This window comes from Drosophila ficusphila, unplaced genomic scaffold (genome assembly GCF_018152265.1).
Source record: "Drosophila ficusphila isolate 14025-0441.05 unplaced genomic scaffold, ASM1815226v1 contig_414, whole genome shotgun sequence".
Lineage (NCBI taxonomy): Eukaryota > Metazoa > Arthropoda > Insecta > Diptera > Drosophilidae > Drosophila > Drosophila ficusphila.
In genome coordinates, this window is record NW_025064328.1 from 17330136 (window position 1) to 17351391 (window position 21256).

Here is a 21256-nt window from a genome sequence, read left to right on the forward strand (position 1 = left end):
TTAAAAAATGAATTAAATGACCCAAAGTGTTGCTACCCAGATCTGTTCGGCGACGGGCTTCTCGTGCATCCAGCTCAACCGGACCATCCACCTGATCCGGCTGAACGACGCCTCCGGCTGCTGGGAATCGGAGACCCGGACCGTGGCCTCCGGCTGCGAGTGCATGTGGCCGAAGCACAGCTATGGCGACATAGCCTTCTACCACCAGGCGCAAAAGAGGCGGGGAGGCGTGACTGGGTTGCGACCCCAAGCACCCCCCAATGTGGACTACAAGCCAGGAGTGGGCTACCGCCAACTCACTCTGAGGACAAGGAATCCCAAGCCAGCTCCTCGCAGTCGACGCGAGGATTTCGGCTACGAAAGCTACGAGTTTAACTAGTGTTGGAGGAGTTCGCCTAAATCGTGTGCTTGTTTTTGTGGTTTAGCAATTAAGTTTGATCCGCATAAATTATTTTTCGCTTTAGCTTTTAGCATTTAGTCAAGAGAGAGCCCTCAGTAATGGTGTATAAAATAAACGAACTACAATGGAGCAACAAAATGTGGCATTTTATGAAAGATGGGGATTACGGAAATTAAATTGCATTTGCCTCCGGGCTTACATTAAATCCCGCTCCTTAATCCACTTGATGTGCAATTCTGTAAATGCATTTCGCTCAACACCTAACGAGGATGTCCTTCGCATCGTCCGATGCTTGGATTTATGGCCTGTGGCCTTATCGTAAATTAAAAGTTAAGCGCCATTTAAAAACATTTATAACAAACACTCGTGTATTGCATAAATCAAGGTAAATCCCCTCTAATGAATGGCGATTCATGGCTCTGTGCTATGATAACGTTTCCAGGGGTTGGGTGGAAGCGATAGGTAAGAGTTGCTCCGTTATACTGGCTATTTGGGTATGCAAATCCTCCATGGACTGACTGGCATCGAGTTTGTGCCAATAACTGGCTTCTTTGTCGCAAATGCGATCGAAAACCTCAGCGATGCGCCTTTGGAACTCCACTTTTTCATAACTGTTAGAAGATAAGATAAGATATCGGGTTTCTATATGTTTAAGCTGTATTAAATAATTTTACTAACCGCTCAACTCCGTATTGGCCACGGCTTGTGAGGTTATCCGCGGACGCTCTCAGATAGAAAACTGCATCGGGTTTTATGAGCCCCCTTTCTGGGGCATAACACCAGTCGAAATCCAGTCCTTTGGCCGCACTGTAAGCCACTCCAGAATAAGAGTAACGATCCACAACCAGAATTTTGCCCTCGAGAAGTCGCTGTTTTACCTGGTTCATGTACTCCCAGCGATTGGCGGAGAACATCAAATGGATGACTTCGTCCGGCAGATCCTTGCTGTTGGTCAAATACGAATTTATCACCTGGCCAATGCTGGAGCTGCGTTCCGGAAAGTTCATGGCCAGTACGGAAAGACCCTTGGATTTCAAGAGTTCGACTGGAAGGAATTGATAGGTAATTATGGTTCTCTTGTTTCTCAGGTCTCAAAACCTTACCCAGTAGCCGGCTTTGAGTAGTCTTCCCACTGCGATCGCAACCTTCGAATATAATAAGTGCTCCACGTTTACCAGCGCTCATTTTGTGCCAAACTTCTTGATTTTTTATGCGCACTTGCAATTATTAGATGCATTTTGACCAGGGCTGGGGAAGAGTGCGAAGACATTTTGGCGCCAAAACAGAGTATGACGTTTTCTACCGGTTCAGAAACTAACGTTTAACTTACTGTTTTTAAAGTTAAAGTTAGTATTTTAAATAACATTTAACAAAAACAGAATGAGAAGTAATCGTTTTAAAGGGTCTTTGCCAAAATTTAGTATTTTTACCCAAAACAGACAAAATTATCGATAGTCCCAGGGAGAACCTCGAAATCACCAAAGTCCTGGCGAAATCGATAGTATCGAATAAGAATCGAATTTTCACCCAGCTCTAATGAATTACATTTTGTTTTAAACAATCGAAAATACGCCTAAAAACACAACAAAAACGTTGCGGCATTTGCAAAATAGTGCTAATTCAGACTTCCCCCTTCGCCGATATGTGTTAGCAACAGAAACGGTGTCCATTTAAACGTTTGGATACCGTTTTCGGATTTGCCCAAGGTGCGCGACCCAAAACAAGAAAAATTCGCACGCCGTCGCAACGAATTCGCAATGCGCTGCCGCTAAAAATCAAGAGGTACAACAAAGCTCTCCCGATGATAAGTAACCCAGTGTGCCGTCGCATTGCTTAAATAAAGGGAAATCACATTGAACAAACGCCACAAACAACTGGCCATGGAGCAGGGACAAAAGAACGAAGTGATCAGGACGTTCGGTAGTGGCAAAGACCGCGTGCCGTTGGCGTAGCGTGCAAAACAACGCGCTGTCATCTGGCCGATAGGTTGTGTGTTATCGTCTGCTCTGCTGCTACTGTTATCGCGCAAGGACCACGAGAGCGGCGAAAAGCCCTTTGCCTTTTCCGAGTGGGTTGTGGGTGGTGTGAAAAAAGTGCGTGCGGTCTTGTTTATGGGCGAAAAGAGCAGCGGCTGTTCGGCCGGAGTTAGCAAGTCCTTCGCAGGATCCTCCCCAGCAAGATTAGGTCGCCCTTTCTATCCTGCTTCTGCTCCGCTCCGATCCCCTATTCCAGCTGTCGGTCTTTTTCTCTGACATTCCACATTTGGGCCGAAGGACATAGGCTAGAGACGGTCGGCCCATGATCAGGGTGATATATTGGAGCGCCGTCACGAGTTAGCCGCCGCCGAAAGAGATGGCCAACAACAATCATCCGCATCCTGGGCATCTCAGCCAGGCGGCCCAGAACGCGTCCTGGAATCCTCTGCAAGTAAGTAGGACAATCAGTGACCTAAGCCGCATAGCTCAACTACTTTTTCCTTTCACAGATCCCATCATATATCCCGCGACAGCCGCAGTTGGCGCACATGTCCAATGAGCGGCCCGGAATGGTGCGATCCCCGCTGGCCTGGCACGTTTCCGGCTCCGTTTCCTCGCAGCCGCCGCCGCCGCCGGATGCCATTTACAATTTCATGTCGGCCAATCACAAAAACGTAATTAGGCCAAAACAACCGACGACATCAAGCAGCTCCTAGTAGACCCCAAAAAGCATGCTCGACTCCTCCGCCTTTTTGCCCGTAGAAGCCTACTTTAGCCTCGTTTAGTTGTAATCCTAGTTTGCTTTGTTTTCTGTCGCCTGCAGTCAACGTCCTGTATTTTGTTTTGGCTTATGATCCTTAACCAATCGATAATAACCTAGTTTACTTTCCCAGCTGGACCACCATCATCAGATGAATCCCTTGCTGGCACCGCCCTACTCAGGAACTCTGCCATTCAACTCCATGGACCTTTCTCTGCAGTCCGCCCGCAGTGCGGCCCAGCCGCTGGCCAAACAGTCGCCGAACCAGCAGCCACAGCAGTCGCAGCAGCAGCAGCAATCCCTTATACATGCTTCCAACTATCCTTCAATGTAAGTGCATTAATCCCGTATTCTAGTCAAATAGTCTAAAATTTCTTTTTCTGCAGACAAAATCTCACGACCAATGCTTCGCCCTCCAGCTCTCAGCTGCAACAGCAGCAGCAGCAGGGACACTTGGCAGCCATGGCAGCAGCCCATGTCAGCTTACTGCAGTCTAGCCTGCAAAATCAGGGAGCCGCCGCTGGCAACCTCAGCAACGGGGGAGACTGTGAGTCTCTGCTGCCGCCACCGCCTCCTACAACTGCCTCCGGAAATAGCAATCATGCTGGAAGCAACAGCAGCAATAGTGGGAGTAACAATCACATAAGCAGTCCGCACTACATGCAAACTCGCGATGAAAACTTTAAGCTGGCTCAGTTAAAGCGCAGTTTTGATCACGAGCTGTTGTCAGGAAAAAATCTGCAAAAAGAGAAGGACTTTGGCTACCCGCCAGCGGGATCAGCTAGCAAACTGCCCACGCACAATGTACAGCAGCAACATGCCAACAAGAAACGTAAGTCAATGTGTTCAACTGAAGATATAAATCTAATATTATTTTTTTAGCCTCACCGCTAAGGAACTATCACCAACAGCAGCAGCCGCCTTACAACTTAACTCCGAAATACAATGGACCACAGACGCCTCCTACGCCTCAATCGCCGCTGGCTGCGCCGCCTCATCAGATGCAATCGCCAACTATGGACTACAACCAGCTGCATCTTCACCATCCGTTGAATAGCTCGGCAGGAGGCAGCTACCAGCACATGCAGCAGGATCAGACGCAATCACAGTCACATCCCCAGCACTTGCACTACCACAATCAGCATATGGCGAGTCAAACGGTTCCGCCGCCTCTCCTGCCACCACACTTGACCAGTGGTCAGTTCCATGGACAGGCACAGGATGCGGGTCCGCAACAAGCGGCAAACTCAAGTCAGCAACACACGCATCATTCTCGCAACGCGCAACTTACGAATCTCGATCTGGCGACGAAGCATAAACCAGAACCAGAGGAGCAGCCTGTCATAACAGATCTGTCCTATCGGAACTCTGAGGCAGACAAACCTGCTGCTAATTCGGTGCCTGATGCTCCTGAGTCCCCCTACCTGACCACCTCCAATGAGGAGTCGCTAGAGTCGAACAGCAACAGCAGCACCAGTCGAAAGCGACGCAAGCGGAAAGCCAGTACGGTGATGCGGGTTACTCCAAACGAAAATGCGCCCGAGGGAGGAATCAGCAAGCCGTCGCATCAGCAACAGCAGCCTCCGGCGCACCAAAACAACAGCTGTAGTCCCAAACCGTCGCCCAAGAATGGAGGCGCTGAGTTTCAGCCTTTCAGCTTGCAAGCCCAATCGCAAACGCAGATTGAAAAGGCGCCGCAAGAGAACGGTCGTGGGGGATCACCGGCTCCGGCGGAGAACAGCAGTAACAGCAATAGCTCCACGCTTTACAACGACGACAAGCCCAAGACCAAAAAGCAGCGGCAAGCCCTGCTGCAGCGAAATCTCACAGAACAGCACCGTTTGCAGCAGGAGGATGAGCCGCCCAAGCAGCACACGACGCCCACCATGCCGCCACCGAGTCCGCAGAGCAACAGCAGTAGCAGTAGCTCGAGCAGTTCCAGCGCCAACACGCACAGCAGCCACAGCAGTCGTGCAGTCAACGAGAATCAAAAGCCGGAGGTCAACAATCAGGCCACCACGGACACACCTGCATCCCCCGCCCTAGTGGAGCAGGGTGACATCGATGCAAAGCCGGCGGTTAGTGTGCACGAGTGCGATGAGGAGGAGGAACCCCCAGCGAACAAGGAGTCACAGGCACAACCGGTTCCGGCTCCTACTCCGGCTTCTGCTACTCCTCCAGAAAATAAATCACCCAAGAAAACCTCACCTGCTGCCAGTTCTGAGCCCTGCCCTTTCGGGGAAGTGGAAGACAAGCTGGAGGAAATGTTTGCCGGGATCGAGGAGGAGACGGAAAGGATTTGCAGCCCGGAGAAACCACCAGGCGAGGCGGAAGAGTTGGTGGCACACGATTTGACCGCCCAGCTGGCTCTGGACAGCGCCAAGCCAAACGAGGCACCTGCGGAAAAGATGGAAGCCTCAGTGTTGGCAGCTTTAGTTGCTCCACCTCCTGCGCCCGAAATACGACCGGTCGCCACGAAGGCAGCGATGAAATCTACGCTACCCAGTCCCGTTCACAGTCCCTCGCCGCAAGTTCGCTCCACATCGACGCCCTTGGCTGCAGTGGATGATAGTAAGCCCAACACCCCTGTTCCAGCTAAAACCCCAGTCAGGAGACCACCACCCCGAAGGCTATCCATGGGCATGGATGCCTCACTGCTCCGTTTCATGATCGACGACCCTTCACCGAAGAAGCCCGGTCGCAAGAAGAAGGTGATTCCAGAACCGGAGCTTGAAGACGACGACAAGCCCAGCACTTCCGCTGCAGCTGCGGCGGCACTGGCAGCCCGCCAACTGAGCGAAGCGGCCGCTGTGCCCAAGGGAAAATCTGCTGCAGCCAAGAAGAAGAATGCCGCGAGCAAGGGCAAGAAGGTACCAGCGGGTAAGGGCAATGCCAAAAACGCCAAGCAGAATGGAAAGAAAACGGGCCGAAAGTCAGCCGTCACCACCGACGAGGACAGCACACCAGCGCCGACAAACGGAGGCACAGTAGCCACTGAGCTAAAGTTCAAATCTCCGTTCATACTCATAAAACCGGACGGAAGTGTGAGCATCAAAAACACTCATAGTGCCGAGGACGTCAATGAGAAGCAGACGAAAGCCAAGAAGGCGCCGCACGAACGAAAAAACCTGAGAGGGATGCACAGTTCTACGCTGAGCAACCGATACGATGCGGACACCACCGACTCCACCTGGATATGTGTGTTCTGCAAGCGAGGGCCTCATAAACTGGGTCTGGGTGATCTTTTCGGTCCGTACTTGGTGACTAGCGACTGCGACGAGTATCGTGCCGCCTTGCAGTCGCCCGGAGTGCAGGACATCGATGGACTGTTTGTCAATAAGCGGCGACGCGAGGACATGGTCAAGACGCAGGAGAGGAATCTGCCCGTGGTGCCCGCCACGCTGGCTAACATTATGCAGGCACCCAAGATTAGCATGGTAACTATTCAGTTTAATTTATCTTAGCGAATTTAAATCTAACGCGTCCTTTTCATCTTGTAGCATAAACGAAAGCGCAAGCAAACGCACGACAGTTCGATATCCTACAGCGACGACCCCAATGAGTCGCGCTCGCAATGTTCATCTGTGGACCCACTGGATTGCAGTCACGAAACCAAGTTCGTGGAGACGTTTCGCGGCATGGGCAAAACCTCGGAGCACGGCTTTGAGGTTTGGCTGCACGAGGACTGCGCTGTGTGGAGCAACGACATCCATTTGATTGGCGCCCACGTCAACGGACTGGATGCGGCGGTATGGGACAGCACACGGTATCAATGCGTAATCTGCCAACAGACCGGGGCCAGTATATGCTGCTTCCAGCGTTGTTGCAAGGCCCCGGCTCATGTGCCGTGTGCGAGAGCAGCCAAGTGGAGCCTGAGCGAGGAGGATCGCAAGGTGTACTGCCACCTGCATAGTGGCGAACCCGATGCGGCGGAGGACATAAAAACGGAGCCATTGGCGCCCGTCACCGCTCAAGTAGCGCCTGCTCCAGCACCCGCACCGCCACCCCCGCTCAATATCAACTCGCTTCCCTGAGTACGCGTGCGCGTCCAGAAATGCCGCCTGGTCGCCAAGCGTTGAGCGTTGAAGGCACGATACCTAGACTCCCGACTCCAAACCCAACCGAATCCGCAGCTCGCTGCACCTTTTACTTAAGCTTTGTACATAAGTTTCCGACTGCCGTCGTTACCAGGAGGGCATTTCGTAGTCCGTGAAGTGATTTTGTATAGATCCGCTGTACATTTTAAGGCTTGACGCACCGCACAGACGATATCATAGCGTTCGCCACGTTATAGTTAGGTTCCCTTACCGTGTCCTGAGTTGTTTCTGTTTAAGTGAATGCCTAAATTATTATTTCGCCTAGTACTATGCACCTTACATTAGTACCTTTTAGTTCTAACTAATTTTAATGCCTCCAGCCCATGTCCATTGCCCACCCATCTGCATCACATCCGCCAATCGAGGATTGAAAATTCGGTTTAGTTGAATTCAGTCTGTTTGTATAAACGAATACTCCATGCCATACCGATAACCAACTGAGTAATCAAGATAACTGAGTAGCTATGCGAGATTCCAATTGATATATGCGATGTGACGTTGCAGCAAAGTTACGTATAAATAGAAAATGTTTGACACCAATTAAGCGAGAACATTCGAAGCCCAGAAAAAAATTGGAATATTGTAAAACAATATTATATGCTTAAAATATAATTAGTAATGTTAATATAAGCGGTCAGTTAAAGCCAGCAAAATGAAATCTTGTATTGTATTCGTATTCGGTAAGGTCTGTACGTATTGCTGATAATTTTAAAACTCAAAAACATATAAACAATAAAACTTAATCTCACAAACAACAGGAGGGCGAACTCGTTAGGGGTTTTTGTAAATTTTTCGTTTTATTTATCAATAAATATGCAGAAATATACACACACATACATACGAATAGAGTATGGTTTTTGAACAAGTGATGTCTATAGTACAGTTGTCGACTTAGCTAAGGCATAAATAGTTTACTAATTTAGCTATAAGTTAAGGTCTAGTCCTAGCTGGTGAATCTCGTTCAGAAGCGTCGCAACCGCCGGCGGAGTGGCTGCGTCACATCGTTGGGCAGTCGGCCCACGCTGCTCTGGGGAACATCGTAGGATGTGCGTCCGGCGTAGAAGGCCCGTTCCCGGCTTTTGCCCGATCCGGAGAGGCTGCCCTTGCCGTTCGAGTCCGTGAGCTGCAGCTGACTGGCCGACACGTCGCTGCGCTTCTGGGCCAACTGCAGTCCGGGTATCAGGCCAGCGCCCAACGTGGGTAGTTGCACATTCAGGTGGTCCACATGGCGGCCGGCGATCACCGGTCCCTGTGCGATGTTTCCGGTGGAAACGGACACGGGCGGAGCCAAGGGCGGGAACTGCGGCAATTGCTGCTGTTGCTGCTGGTAGGGCACGAAGATATTGGGAGTGAGATAGGGTTGCTGGATGGAGTGGATCGTGGGACGTTGCTGTTGCTGCTGCGGCAGCTGCTGGTATTGCTGGTAGATGTTCTGCTGCTGTGGCTGCTGGTATTGCTGCGAGATGTAGCTCAACTGCTGCTGATGTTGCTGTTGCACAGGCTGACGTTGCTGCTGTACGGTCTGGTGTTGCTGATGAACTGGCTGTCGTTGCTGCTGCTGAACATGCTGCTGCTGTACAGGCTGCTTTTGCACGCGTTGCTGCTGAATAGTTTGCTGTTGATAATGTTGCTGCTGTTGCGGCACGCGCTGTTGCTGTTGCAAGGTGGCAACAGGAGCGATGTTGTTGGTGGCTGCAGGACTCTGACCGAACTTGTTACTCAGAAAGTCGTTTAGGGAAATATAGGAGTTGCCTTGGTTGTTAGTAACTGGTGCCTGAGTTGCCAAGCTCGAAATGATGTTGCTGGCGGAGTTGGGAGCAATACGCTGACCCTCAGCGCGGGCAATCACAATTCCGGGGATCGAAGACAGCTCGGGTAACTGAGGTGTCTGCTGGGGGCGTTGGGGAACAGTCAGACTGGAAACAGCTAAAACATTTGTAGGAGAATTGGATACAATAACTTAGTTAATTCACGAAGTTTATATATTTTGGTATCATTTATTTTCTTACCTGTTGCTGTTGCTGGCTTCACGTAGCTGTTGCTGACCGAGTGATGTTGCTGCCTAACCACTTGATGTTGCTGCTGGCGCTGCTGATGCTGCTGTTGCTGTTGATTGGAACCCTGCGACTGAGCACTCTTGAAATTCTGCAAAACGGATTCGTCAACAATGGCACGGGTTAACTTATCGAAGGAAAGGAAAGCGGAGGCGGGAGAGAGGCTGGATGAGATTTGCGATTGAGAGTTGTGGGCAGCGATATCGCTGGTCGTTTGTGTGGCGTAAACTTGTGATGGTGACTGTTGGATGGGTTTGCTGATCTGTGGTGTCTGGCTAATCTGAGGTGTCTGGCTGTAGCTATAGCCGCCGTTATAGTTCGATGCCAAAGCGGAGATGTGTTGGTTCAGCGAGGAGAGCGAAGATGTGGGTCGCAATGTGGTGCTCCTGGGCGTGGTGGTTCCCCGGGTTCTTTGCACGGGGGCCTGGGTCTTGAAGTTTGAGTACCGATTTTTTCCGCGATTTATGGTGACCGTCGATCGGGCAGAAGTGGCCGCAATATAGCTCCTGGGAGTGGTGGTAGAGCTGCTGGTAACCACTGCATGGTTGCTGCTGGCGGAGGCTCGTGTTGCCGGTGTGTACACTCGGTTGCCGCGTTGCACCTGGAAGCGTTGCAGGTTGCTGTGCACCGACTCCCAGCTGGCCTTGCTGGGGGCCACCTTGGTCTCCCGCTCGATGTCTCGCACCGTCAGCTTTTTGTTTGGACCCGGTTCGGCACCAGCACGCACTTGTTGGAACGATGAAATTGTTGTGGTTGTCGTCGGCGAAGTTGTGGTGCTTGGCGAGCTGGTGATTGTTGTTGTTGTCGCCCTTGTGGTGCTCCTGGTGGCCTGGGAAAGCCTGGAGAGGCGCAACCTACTGGCTGCCAGACGCTCCAGGTAACTCTTGGTGGGTGAGGTGCTCCTCTGGGTGGTGGCTGCTGTGGTGGTGCGCACAATGGGCAGAGGACGAATGTGGGCCCGTTTCAGCATGGCTCCTGGACGATTCTTTCGATAGCCGCGAATGCGCTCCTGAGTGCTACTGATCTCGGTAACCACTTCCGTGGCGGTGACCATTGCCGGAGTGATTGGACTGGGGGCTGTGCTGCTAGTAACCTCTACTTGGTTCCTCTCCAAAGCCTTCTCTTCGTTGTGGGAGGTGAGTTGCACTCCGGCCAGCAGCAGCTTGGCTGCCTCGTGATGCACATCGTTCTTCTCGGCGGTTTCGGGACTCTGATCCACAATTTGCACAATATCCTCACTGATGGGCAAACTGGCAGTAAGGGCCGCTGCCTGGCCAATGGACTCGATGGGCGGTACTTCCCCGGAGGTCACAACTTCCGACGGTGGTGGGGCCAGAAAAGCCAGTAGTTCTTCGGCTGTGGTGGAGGTAGTCTCCGGTGCCCCTGTGGTGCTAACTTCCTCATCCTCAGCGGGTGGCAAAGTGGGAGCTATCAGCAGTTGTTCCACTGATTCAGTGGCTGGTTCGGTGGTTGCGGAAGTGGTGCTACTGGTACTTGTGGTTTTGGAAAACCTGTGCTTGTGCTCAATGGACTTGTGATCTTCGGTGGGTATCTCATTGGGCTGTTATTGTGTAAATGTGTGGTTTGTGGTTTGTGGTTTGAGTTGCGTATGTAAGCGATAGTTGATAGAGTAGCAATTCAGATAGAAAGACAGACAGATAGAGATACAAACGGTTAAGAGATATATAAGATATATTTGGAAATAAGAGATAGAAATGATAGTTGCCAGAGTTAGTTCAGAAGCCGAAGGAGAACTTACCGTAAATCTGACAGTGCTGGGCGTTTGTTTGGGTTTCACATAGCCATAGCCCGAGGATGAGCTGCCCTTTCCACTTTCACTGTGCATCGAAAACCCGCGACTTAGAAACCGGAAGGGCTGCTTTACTTTGGGCGGTGCCATGGATTGGTAGCCGGAAATGGAGGGATCCACATCGGTGGATACCTCATCCAGCAGGTTGTTAATGTTCGAGACAAGGTCAAGTTGCACGGCCTCCTCCTTGGTGTTCCTAATGTGCTTGATGTAATCGGGGGCCATCACTTCCCCGGAAGTGGACTCCGAATCGGTTTGGATATCCAATCCGGCATTCACACGCTCGGCAAAGTTCTTTTGCTTCTGGTAGTGGTACTCCCTGGGATATTCCGCCACGATGTGGGCATTGGTGTGGTCGAACTGGATGCCAGGATCCGAGGAGAGTTCTCCCAAGCTGTTCACATAGATTCCCTCATCTTCAGTTTCCTCGGCGGGGCTGCCTGTTTTCACTGCATTCAGTGGCTCACTTTTGACCGCTTCTCCACGGCCCACAATTTGGGTTTCCTGGGGATCAGTTGCCCTAATAACCGCTGGCTGGCTCAAAACCCCACTAGCTCCACTCAGATCCTTGCTTAGACTGCGGTGTGGGTTCTGTGACTGGTATTGGGTTTGCTGCAAGGCCTTGGAAATCGTTTTCATGGGGTACTCCATCATGTGGCGGACTCGCTCCATCATCTCGTGGGTGCTCCCCACTATCTTCTCCTCGTTCATTTCGTAGTACCTCTCGGAGTCGTCGCAGTTCACATTGCGGTACCAGTCGCACACAAAGTTCTTCTGACTGAAGAGGGTTCCGTTGGGACAGAGGAAGCCAAAGCCTTGGGCGGACCGGGCAGTGTGGGCACAAATACGGAAGGCCTGACAACGACTCTCCACATCGGCATAGTAACCTGTTAATATAATAAGGCAAACCAAAGTATTAAGAAATATACTTTTAGGTTTAGTTATTGTGATCTTGGAATATTAAAATGCTCTTTAATATTTTCAATAAAATATCCTATATAAAATAAGAACCCACCTTCGTGTCTTCCCTTGCATACGAAGCTGGTTTTGGGAGGGGAGCTCAAAATGGGATAGTCGAGGCCAGGTTCGCCGGGAATCGTGTGCCGCAGGTCGAACTGCTGGTCCGTGTACTCGCTGGACTTGTCCGCATCCTCGAAGTGCTCCCGGCTGCTGCTCTGTCCCCGAGCCACGCCCACCAGGAGGACGAGAGCCAACCACAGAAAGGATCTGGGTGGCCACATGCTGAAGAAATTAAAGCAGAAAACATGCAAATTAATTGTGACATTCGTAAGCGGCGCTTTGCGACACTTTATTCATTATGCTGATTGATAAACCATGAATCGCTCCGAAACTCATTGATTAAAATGTGAGTTTTGGCCCATTTGCATACAAATGCGGCGGGCAACGGAAATACGTAAGGGTTTAGCAAATTAGCATATAACATATAGTAGCGAGGCGTGTCCATAGCTCTCACGTAACCGAATCGAGCGGCTGCTAACTGATTTATGTGGCCAAAACAAATGCCTTTTACAGCCGGACGGTGACTTTTTTGCAACACTGTCCGGATATTTTGCGTGGGGGCCGGTCGACAGTTCGGGCCATTTACGGCGAAGTGTGTCCATCAAATGGCAATTAAATTCGATTAAGCTTATCTCTTGCATTCACAATAAAAGGAGGCAGCAGACGACCCTGAATTTCAAGCTTGATCTAGATGTTATGCCTCTTGAGCATTAGAGATCGATATCGGATCAATGTGAAGTGTTTATGACTTCTTTCTTTGCCGCAGCCATCATTAATCACTTGGCATTGTTTAATTGATGGGCCACGATTGTTAATCATACGCGAGCCTTATTAGAATGTGGCTAACTCCGAATTAGCCAAAGCAAATCGAAACTAAACGCAAACAGAAATCAAGTATTCGCAGCGCTTCCAGTTGAACACTTGAGCAATCAATTCTCGATGGGTTTCGGATCGGCTGCTGAGGTCATTTGGCGCTATTATGTTTTTCGAATGATATGTGCTGACAGCGGTCTGGGACCGAGCTACAGCTACAGAAACAGATAAATTTCATATTTCATGCAAATTAAAACGAAAGACTTAGGCAACGAACTCGGCCGATACGGTCCATCTTCACTTGTCTTCACCCTGAATGATTGCCTCTAATTGTTCGCATTGATTCGTTGTGTAAGGAAGCGAAGCGTAAAGAAAACACTCCACTAGCTGTTCAATGAACGCACTCAGTGGCAATTGTTCGCCAAAATTTGATTTGGTTAGTGCAGCTCGAAGGCATTCGAAGCGGCCGTAAATGAAACGATAGCGGCTGCTAAAAATATGACCACAATTAAACGGTCTCCATTGTTGAGCCCTAATTGTCTTGCAATTTGCAGTGATAACTCTATCGTTTATATAAGCCTAGCTGGTGATATAACAATTGCAAAGAAATAGTTACAATCAAATTGATTGCACTGCCCCGTTGACATTCGCTGGCAGTCAATGACCTTCCCGTAAGTCAACAAACTGTAAGCTGGCCAGTTCTATAATGACTATATAAGCGACATCTAATTGAATTTTAATGATCCATCTTCAGCCAGAAGCCGTGCCACCGTCCAATTCACACACACTCGATATGCAAATGTCGTGGGGAAAATGGAAAATCAAATGACCTCTCCGAAAGATGTACTCGTACTTATCGGGGAATGCCCGCAGTCTCGTTACAGAAACCATTTACAATTCGAGACTTTCAGGGTCATTATCAAGAGCAGCGCACAAGACAGAAAAACAACTGACAACGAGGAAGCTCTCGGCAGTATAGAAAATGTTTTACTTCTCATTGTTTTCAATGATCCATCAAAACATCCAAATGCCAGACAAATGATGATTAAGATGAGAGACCCAAACAAGAAGCCGAGAACAGGGAAGGAAAATTTCAGATAACAGACTTTGCATTGAAAATAAAATAAAAGAGAATGGATAGACCCATCAAACGAGGTGGCCCAACCGAAAAAATATATATTATATTAGTTGCTGTAATTCAAATGCCTCGATCATTACTTTTTATGATCTCTGACTGACTTTGGTGCAAATTAATTGGCAGCACGTTTTCGAGCCGCGCCGAAGTGAACCATAAATCTTGAACAGATATCACGAGAACGGGTTGCCCCGGTCGGATACTTAATTATAGCGAATCTCTAACTTTGACTCCATGGCGCCGACAAGCCCATGAGCGCTAAGTGTCATCCAGCTGAATTGATGACTCGGCCAGGAATGGGTGAATACCCATGTGTATTTATAGCAGGATCTCCGTCTGTCCGGGTCTTTTTCGACAGCCATGTCAATCCCATTTGCCTGCCGCTTCTCACGATCCCGACCCACAGATTTGAAGAGCCCGCATCTTCGGAATTTGCTCGGTTATGGACAGATGACGTAAATCCAGTGCGTAACACAAGAGATTGAGAGTGAGCCACTTCTGGCTGTCTCGTCGATCTCGGGGCTCCGTGATTTGCCGTTTCTATATCCGTATAGCTATTTCGATTCAAGAGCTCGAGAAGTTTGCTATGTAAACATATCGCTTACGGATTAGGTCTCATTAAATCTGCATCAGTAATCAAACGAAAATAAGCTTCTAGCGGATAAAAGGATTGCAAAAGAGTGGGACATAAGAATTTAAGAATATGGGCCACGTAAAGATTAAATAAATAAGTAATCAATTATTGTGCAATAAGTCAAGTTCTATATTTTCTAATAGATTTTTTTAATAAGTATAAGGTTTCACCATAGTATTCTTGTAAAAGGATATGTGAAACATTTTGTAATAAAAAAGGATGGGAAACTTGACTGCTTGATCCTTTTAAAAATCTTATTTAGGAATAGCGATGTTTTATGAATCATCCAACTCAATCCTATTTATTGAGCCATTGCTCATCAAATCATAAATATGCCTGAGAAATACAGTCATATTTTCATTCCCAGATTTGGACCATAAAAATCTTGGTTCTCACAATCTCATTTATCAAAAGATCTAAATATGTTTGAGCTCACAAATGAGCTTACTGTATCTTAAGCTTCTTCGACTTAGTGGGCGTGTGATATTTGTCATGCCCAGCTTTTTAATGAGTACATATTTATTGTTCGCATTTGGCAGATGATTATTTCTGTTTGTTCTCCATGCAGTCACATTTTTACCTTATAAATCTCCGAACGAACGATAAAACTGGACCGAAAATTAATTAGATTTCGGGTTTTTGGGAACTTTTCGTTTCGTAGCACAGAAATACTTTCGAGTAAACAAATTCACAATCACACTAGCTGAAGCGGGGCTTAAGCATTATCCTGCAAGTCGGTTGGGGTTATCCTTTACTGAGTTGATACCGTAGGCGGAGCGGAAAGACAAGACAAACTGAACCGTTCGAGCCGCGAACTTGAACTGAACTCGACCATCCAAAGGTAATCGAAATATTTTGGCCAAAAGAGTTCGGCCAGCGCAGCAGCATCCAAAATCAGCAGCGGCAGCCAGACATTCAGACCCCGAAATATGCGTCAAAGAAGAAGATACAAGCCCGACCAAAAAACAAAACCGCAACAAAAGCCCAATCGATTGCGTATGATGATGATTATTACGATGATGATGACGATGTTTCCGCTGGAAAACCGGTGACAACCTGCTGCTGCTGCTGCTGCTGCTGCTGAAGATGTGGCTGCTGCCAGTCTACATAACAGTATCAGTTGGAGTCCATAAAAATAAAAAGTCACAAAAGAAAGGGGACAGTAAATGCTGTCAACTATCTTCCTTTAGGGCGTGGATGCACGGGAAATTAAACAACAGTGGAAACTCGAATCGTGGGTATATATGATTTACTGCTCGCAATTGGGTAACTAGCAATACATTTTATTACTTTTTGTATAAAGCATGTCAGTTAAGTTTAAAATATAGTTCCGAGCAAACCACAAAATGTGGGCAGCATAGAGAAATGTATTCCTTTCTAGGTCAATAGCATTCACTTATGTTTTACCTTAGTTGACCTCGAAAGGCGTTTGTAAAATGTTAAAAAATATATTTATTGGGAACGTGATTAATTAATGATACCCACAAATACAAATTTGTAACTGTGGCCCACTTCTGGTTTTTTATTGGAACCAATTTTTAAGTAAACCAAAATATTGATTGAGCAACATACTAAATTTCATTCCATTACTCATTTTATAAAGCTTCTTAATAACTTCAGCTGGAGCTCATTTTAATTTGTTAACATCATAATTTTCAAAGGTTCTTCTTTATGGCTTTCACTGTCTTTAACCAACTCGCTTTCGATTTCATTTGGTTTCGGTTTTCACACGACCTGAAAAATGCGGCAAATCGGGTTGAAGCCAGATTCCTTCCATGTGCCGCATAATTTATCGAGTAGGTTTATGTAGCCGCTGAGGTTAATAGACATATAAGTAGGGGGTACGTTAAGAAGGAAGAGGAGCTCGCCCAAAGGGGCCTGACTTCCGCATTTGAACCTAAGAGCGCGTTTGAGTATCGTGTGACCCAAATCTAAAATTTTAATTAAACAAAAGCTCGATCAATTAACATTAAGCGCTGCTAAGCAGCTGCACTTGAGGCGCGTTTTTGGCTCGGTGGCTCTTTTGGCCAAATGATTGATGAATGACTGTGGCGTTGGCGGTGTCATGTGAGCGTGGATCCGCCGGCCCGCCGATCCGCAGATCCGCAGATCCACGCATATTAAACGCCTTGGTGAGCGTGCGTTCTACAAATTGGATTTTGAGCGCCATCCAACAAGCGGACAAGCTGAAAAATTGTTTGCCACAATATCTGCCCCTGATCCGCTTAAATGTTTTTTTCCCATGTTTTTGCCGATAAACGTGTCGAACAAGTGGCCAAATATTTGCAATGCCTGCACCGAGAAAAATGTCGGTATAAAAAATCTTTCTTTCGTAAAAAGTCTCCCCACAGAAACTATTTTAAAAATCAGAATCAATAATTAGGTTTCAAAAGGTCGTTTTGATTTCATTACATCACATGTAAATTTTATTAATATGAGATTTAAATGATCTTTCTGAAAGTAAATTTTCTTTCTATACCAATAATTATGTTGTATAAGGATTAATAGGACTGTTTCTTTAAGAGACTCTAAGGTAATCAATAAAAATATAGAATAGTTTTTGGTAAGTGTACTATTATATTTACAAGTCCGATTCGGGGACCTAAGCCTACAGGCCGACAACTGTGGCAACATTGGGAAGTGGGTCAGCAACTTTCAGTGCCACTTGCTCATGTGCATCCCTATAAAAAGTGCACTGATGATGCAACTGCAACCGATCGTCAGTTGAGCGCCAGTTGAAATGCTTTCCGGGACTGCATTTACAATTTTTTTAGCAGCTCTCATTGCTGCAGCAATCCTTCCAACTCAAACTTTGGCCATTCCAATGGACGATGACTCCCTAGACCGACCAAACACCGATTATCCGGCTCTGTTTAGAGCCTTTTTGGACCTGGGAAACGCCCTCTTCGGAACTTGGACACCTGAAGGAGCAATCGAGGAGTTCATAAGGAAACGGGAAGCCCAGGGCTTGGGTTACTAAGAGATACCACCACCTACTCCCCGCTTTCCACACATGCGTTGCATAAGTTTTGCATGCTGCAAAAAAGTTAACAACTCGAAAGGCAGCCAAAGAAAAGGGGATTTCGGAGTGGTGGTGGTGACTTAAGTGAGGGGTCAGAGACAACGTTTTAATTATGCACGCTTCAGTTTTGGCCATATCACCCATCATTACCACTCCGTCAGCTATTGGCTTTTAGTTATTCCGTTTTTTGTTGGGCTAATACCCTGCCAAAACAGACATGTACAATCTTCTTATGTTTACTGATTATATATTGAATAAAAACATCCTTGACAATCAAACTAGTTCTAATTCCTTAAGAGTAACAAAAAAAACAAGGGGTTAATAGAAATTTACCCATTTGTTCTGTGAATATGTAACTATATTCCGGTAAGAATACTCGTATGAAAAAACCTCTCTGGTAGAGTGTTTCCCCGCTCGGTGCTTCATTCAATGACCCCTTCACACTTCTCCAGTTTTGTATCTTTTCTAAACCTTTTGACTGTGTGTTATCTCTAAACATGACACTTCATATGTTTTCTTTCATTGGCAAATTAGTTATTTTTTGACAAATCCGCTGAAACAAAGACAAAAAGTAAATAAATAGATAAATAAAACCGAATAAAAGCAAACACGGGCTGCCTGCCATTCGGCATTGTCGGACATCGATCAAATTGACTAATCATATTTATTTATATTCCTACCGACGCACAATTCAAGATCCGAAAAGCCGTATTTATGCAAACTACCTCCTACGAAAACGGTGATCATTATGCAATGGATAATAGAAGCCAAGCACTTGGCAGTGCCAGCAATTGATTGAATCGCCGGATGATAAACGGCCCGCTGATTTGAATGGGTACAATCAAAATAATCACCTGGCAAATTCTTTCAATTATCCGGCATAATAAATGAAGCAAACAATTTGTCTGCGGCTCGCTTCCAAGTGTTTCCTTTGTGCTGCTGCTGGGAAGTGTTTTCTTTTCATAAATTAAGTAATCCAATTGTTGGCCGATCGCCAGTCATTCATCTTGCTCCACTACAGACCGTCGCTATATGGACTCGGTTATATATTCTTTGATATTCCACCTGCGGCCAATGCGGGCTCACAGTTTCGGTTCGGCGTTAAAATCTTTACTTCCTGCACGTGTCAAATAAATTATTGAGTCTGCACATCATCATTTGGCCTGCCTTTAATTGCGGGTTATCTCGGCTGTCAAGAAAAAATTTGCGGGCTAAACTGTTATTAAAACTGAATTTGCCAACGAAAAGGCCAAGAACGCGATATACTTCGCTGTGTCGGAGGAGACTTTAATCAAATAGGTACAATTCTTACGGTTAGATCACGTGCCATCCGCCGGAATAAATATATTTTTATATCTTTATTATAACCGAAAAGGAATAATTATGATCTACCAAGTAAAAAAAATGTATTTGTTCCATAAAAACTAACTAATAGATGATCGATTGGCTTCGAATCTTGTACGAAAAAACTTGTTACTGGCCACTTTAAATGAAGATAAATTGATACCAATAAGAAATGAAACTAAAAACAAACAAATTAAAATGAAATATTGCAGATCAAAATTAAATCGAGATCAAAACATAAGGTTACATTTGAACTAATGTAGTTTAAATTAATATTTTAGTAGTATAAATAACTACTCCAAGTGCATATAAAAGCAATTTATTTTTCTGCAAATACATTGCCAAGAAAAGACAATATTTTGATGGGCAGACGTTTGGATTTGGCCATATGGAGTTATCTCCCAGTCCGACACTAATTATATGCAAATCCGATCGCATTAAAATTTTAGAGGATGGCTTTAGCCAATCGCAAACCATCCATCCATTCATCGAGACTTTAATTTGATTACCGGCCAGGCGGGGGGAACATTCATACACAAATTTTCGATTCGCGGGAGCACGCAACCGATGACCACCGAAGAACCACGGAGCAGTGGAACAGTGGATCGGTAATCATCATTAGTTGGCTTCAATCATTTGTTTTCCGCTTAAACAGTGGGCTTAGCATGCAAATAAGCCAAGTGGAGGAGCCATTCCCACCGAATCGATTCCACGCGAAGGCGAAGACTGATGGGCGTCGCTTCTAAACGCATGTCAAACATCGCATTACTCAAAAGGTTTTCAAAACTATTCGAATAAATCAAAATTAACACACGCACACTTGTGAGATAATCGAGTGCTGTGAACAGCCAAGTTTCACTTTCCTTGGAGTAAAAATTCCCGAGTATCGCTTTCAATTTATATAAATGCGTTTAGGGTTCCAATTTTTAAAGTGATGTAAGCAAATGCCTGATTGGAGGCAGGCATTTCTAAATCAAATTACTTGCATTGATTTGGTTAATTGCTCGGCCGAAATGTGTGTGAAGCTCCATTTCCGTAGCCGCCAGAAAAATTCCGAAGACTTCAAAACCCCAGCCCCAAACTCCAAACCCCAAACCAAAATCAAAATAATCAAACGCCTATTACATCACATCAACATACTATATATGCAGATGAAGCTGGAGATGCCGGCAAACGGCGTCTGACAAACACATGTTAATTTCCACTCATCTCGGAGGTTCGGGTATCTTGTTTCTACTTCAACGTCCCCATTTCTCTCCGCGGCTCATATTATTGATTTCTTTTGGCAAGCCAAATTTCATAATCACACGCTACTACTCTGAAACGCTGCTGCCGGATTATTATCAGCGCCATAAATTAATCAGAGGCGAGAGGGACAGAAAATTGCTCTCGCCCCTCGATTGGGCACTTGGATCCCCGAAGATTCCCAATCCAAAGAGATCCCAAAGCCCCCGAAACCCCCAGAGAAATGCATATGCAAATGGAGGGGCAGAGAGCCGGGCATCGCCGGAATCGCTTTGATTTTGCCGGAAAGCCGTCGAATCGGTGGACTTGGCCGATGTGCAAGCGGAGCATTAATTTAATTTTATGTATTTATTATGCATTTGCCGGCCACACGTTTAATTTTTTTATTTTCTTTTTGTTTTAATCGCACGATTGCCACAAAAACTAGCCAAATGCCAGCGGAGAAAGTGGAGGAGCTGCACCCGGGCCTATCCCATCGTACACTACATACAATTATGTTTTATAGGTCGGCATCATAGTTGGAGAATATTAAAAAGGAGGTGAAAGTACCTCACCTTTCCCATTTTTAATTACCGATAAGAATATCAAACGTTAAATAAATCCTTTAAGTCATTTAAACATTTAAGAATGGATTAATTTTTACGCATGCGTAACTCAATGTTTATAAAATCTTTTCGTCATAGTAAAATGTTTAGAAACCGTTTATAACTCTTTCTTTATTTTGAGTTGAGCACCCATTTTACATAAACATTTGTCATCGATTAGTCAGCCAAAGCTGTCGGCACATCATAATCTGATTTGGGCATTTAAACCGTTTAGAGTTTGTGATTTGGGATTGCGAAATGGCTTTTGTTTTTGCCAAATTAACAATCGTTTATGTATTTATAAGTTTATGGCCGCCTCTCTCCCTTTGACGCCGGCATTTCGATTGTAAATTCAAAAATAT

General features: G+C 46.5%; 5 protein-coding genes across 6 annotated transcripts in view; 3 read left to right on the forward strand and 2 right to left on the reverse strand.

Moving 5' to 3' along the window:
• Nucleotides 1-402, forward strand: part of LOC108093790 (type-2 histone deacetylase 1) — a 28566-nt gene extending 28164 nt beyond the window's left edge. The window contains exon 5 of the mRNA XM_017194071.2: nt 41-402. Coding sequence (XP_017049560.1) covers nt 41-379 — 339 coding nt within the window. The 3' untranslated portion in view covers nt 380-402. The remainder of the gene's footprint in view (nt 1-40) is intronic.
• A 344-nt stretch (nt 403-746) lies between these two features.
• LOC108093792 (thymidylate kinase) lies at nt 747-1665 on the reverse strand. Its single transcript, XM_017194073.2, has 3 exons — nt 1504-1665; nt 1079-1445; nt 747-1011 (listed from the first exon to the last, which is right to left on the reverse strand). Exons 1-3 carry the CDS (start codon nt 1583-1585, stop codon nt 825-827), a joined length of 636 nt encoding a protein of 211 aa, XP_017049562.1. The 5' UTR covers nt 1586-1665; the 3' UTR covers nt 747-824.
• Nucleotides 1666-1909: 244 nt separating this feature from the next.
• LOC108093788 (uncharacterized protein CG5098) lies at nt 1910-7988 on the forward strand. 2 transcript variants are annotated; one of them, XM_017194067.2, is made up of 6 exons: nt 1910-2827; nt 2886-3050; nt 3270-3466; nt 3523-3968; nt 4019-6573; nt 6637-7988. In XM_017194067.2, exons 1-6 carry the CDS (start codon nt 2753-2755, stop codon nt 7168-7170), a joined length of 3972 nt encoding a protein of 1323 aa, XP_017049556.1. In that variant the 5' UTR covers nt 1910-2752; the 3' UTR covers nt 7171-7988. The 2 variants fall into 2 exon arrangements, with proteins under 2 accessions (XP_017049556.1, XP_017049557.1); XM_017194068.1 differs by lacking the exon at nt 2886-3050 and having other exon boundaries at nt 1910-2182.
• A 112-nt stretch (nt 7989-8100) lies between these two features.
• Nucleotides 8101-15527, reverse strand: LOC108093789 (negative elongation factor A). Its single transcript, XM_017194069.2, has 5 exons — nt 15280-15527; nt 12113-12339; nt 11047-11984; nt 9243-10848; nt 8101-9159 (listed from the first exon to the last, which is right to left on the reverse strand). The coding sequence occupies exons 2-5, from the start codon at nt 12336-12338 to the stop codon at nt 8195-8197; spliced, it is 3735 nt and encodes a 1244-aa protein (XP_017049558.1). The 5' UTR covers nt 12339; nt 15280-15527; the 3' UTR covers nt 8101-8194.
• A 1912-nt stretch (nt 15528-17439) lies between these two features.
• LOC108093690 lies at nt 17440-17928 on the forward strand. Its single transcript, XM_017193869.1, has one exon. It carries the CDS (start codon nt 17440-17442, stop codon nt 17677-17679), a length of 240 nt encoding a protein of 79 aa, XP_017049358.1. The 3' UTR covers nt 17680-17928.
• The last annotated feature ends 3328 nt before the right edge of the window (nt 17929-21256 follow it).

Excerpts from the sequence above, each read along its gene's own strand:
- LOC108093792 (XM_017194073.2), bottom strand. The coding sequence starts at position 1,585 with ATGAGCGCTGGTAAACGTGGAGCACTTATTATATTCGAAGGTTGCGAT. Across the intron at positions 1,446-1,503 it reads TACTCAAAGCCGGCTACTGG|TCGAACTCTTGAAATCCAAG; the intron begins GTAAGGTTTTGA and ends AATTCCTTCCAG. Across the intron at positions 1,012-1,078 it reads GGCCAATACGGAGTTGAGCG|TTATGAAAAAGTGGAGTTCC; the intron begins GTTAGTAAAATT and ends ATCTTCTAACAG.
- LOC108093788 (XM_017194067.2), top strand. The coding sequence starts at position 2,753 with ATGGCCAACAACAATCATCCGCATCCTGGGCATCTCAGCCAGGCGGCC. Across the intron at positions 3,467-3,522 it reads GCTTCCAACTATCCTTCAAT|ACAAAATCTCACGACCAATG; the intron begins GTAAGTGCATTA and ends CTTTTTCTGCAG. Across the intron at positions 6,574-6,636 it reads AGGCACCCAAGATTAGCATG|CATAAACGAAAGCGCAAGCA; the intron begins GTAACTATTCAG and ends TTCATCTTGTAG.
- LOC108093789 (XM_017194069.2), bottom strand. The coding sequence starts at position 12,338 with ATGTGGCCACCCAGATCCTTTCTGTGGTTGGCTCTCGTCCTCCTGGTG. Across the intron at positions 11,985-12,112 it reads ATGCAAGGGAAGACACGAAG|GTTACTATGCCGATGTGGAG; the intron begins GTGGGTTCTTAT and ends TTATATTAACAG. Across the intron at positions 9,160-9,242 it reads GAAGCCAGCAACAGCAACAG|CTGTTTCCAGTCTGACTGTT; the intron begins GTAAGAAAATAA and ends CAAATGTTTTAG.
- LOC108093690 (XM_017193869.1), top strand. The coding sequence starts at position 17,440 with ATGCTTTCCGGGACTGCATTTACAATTTTTTTAGCAGCTCTCATTGCT.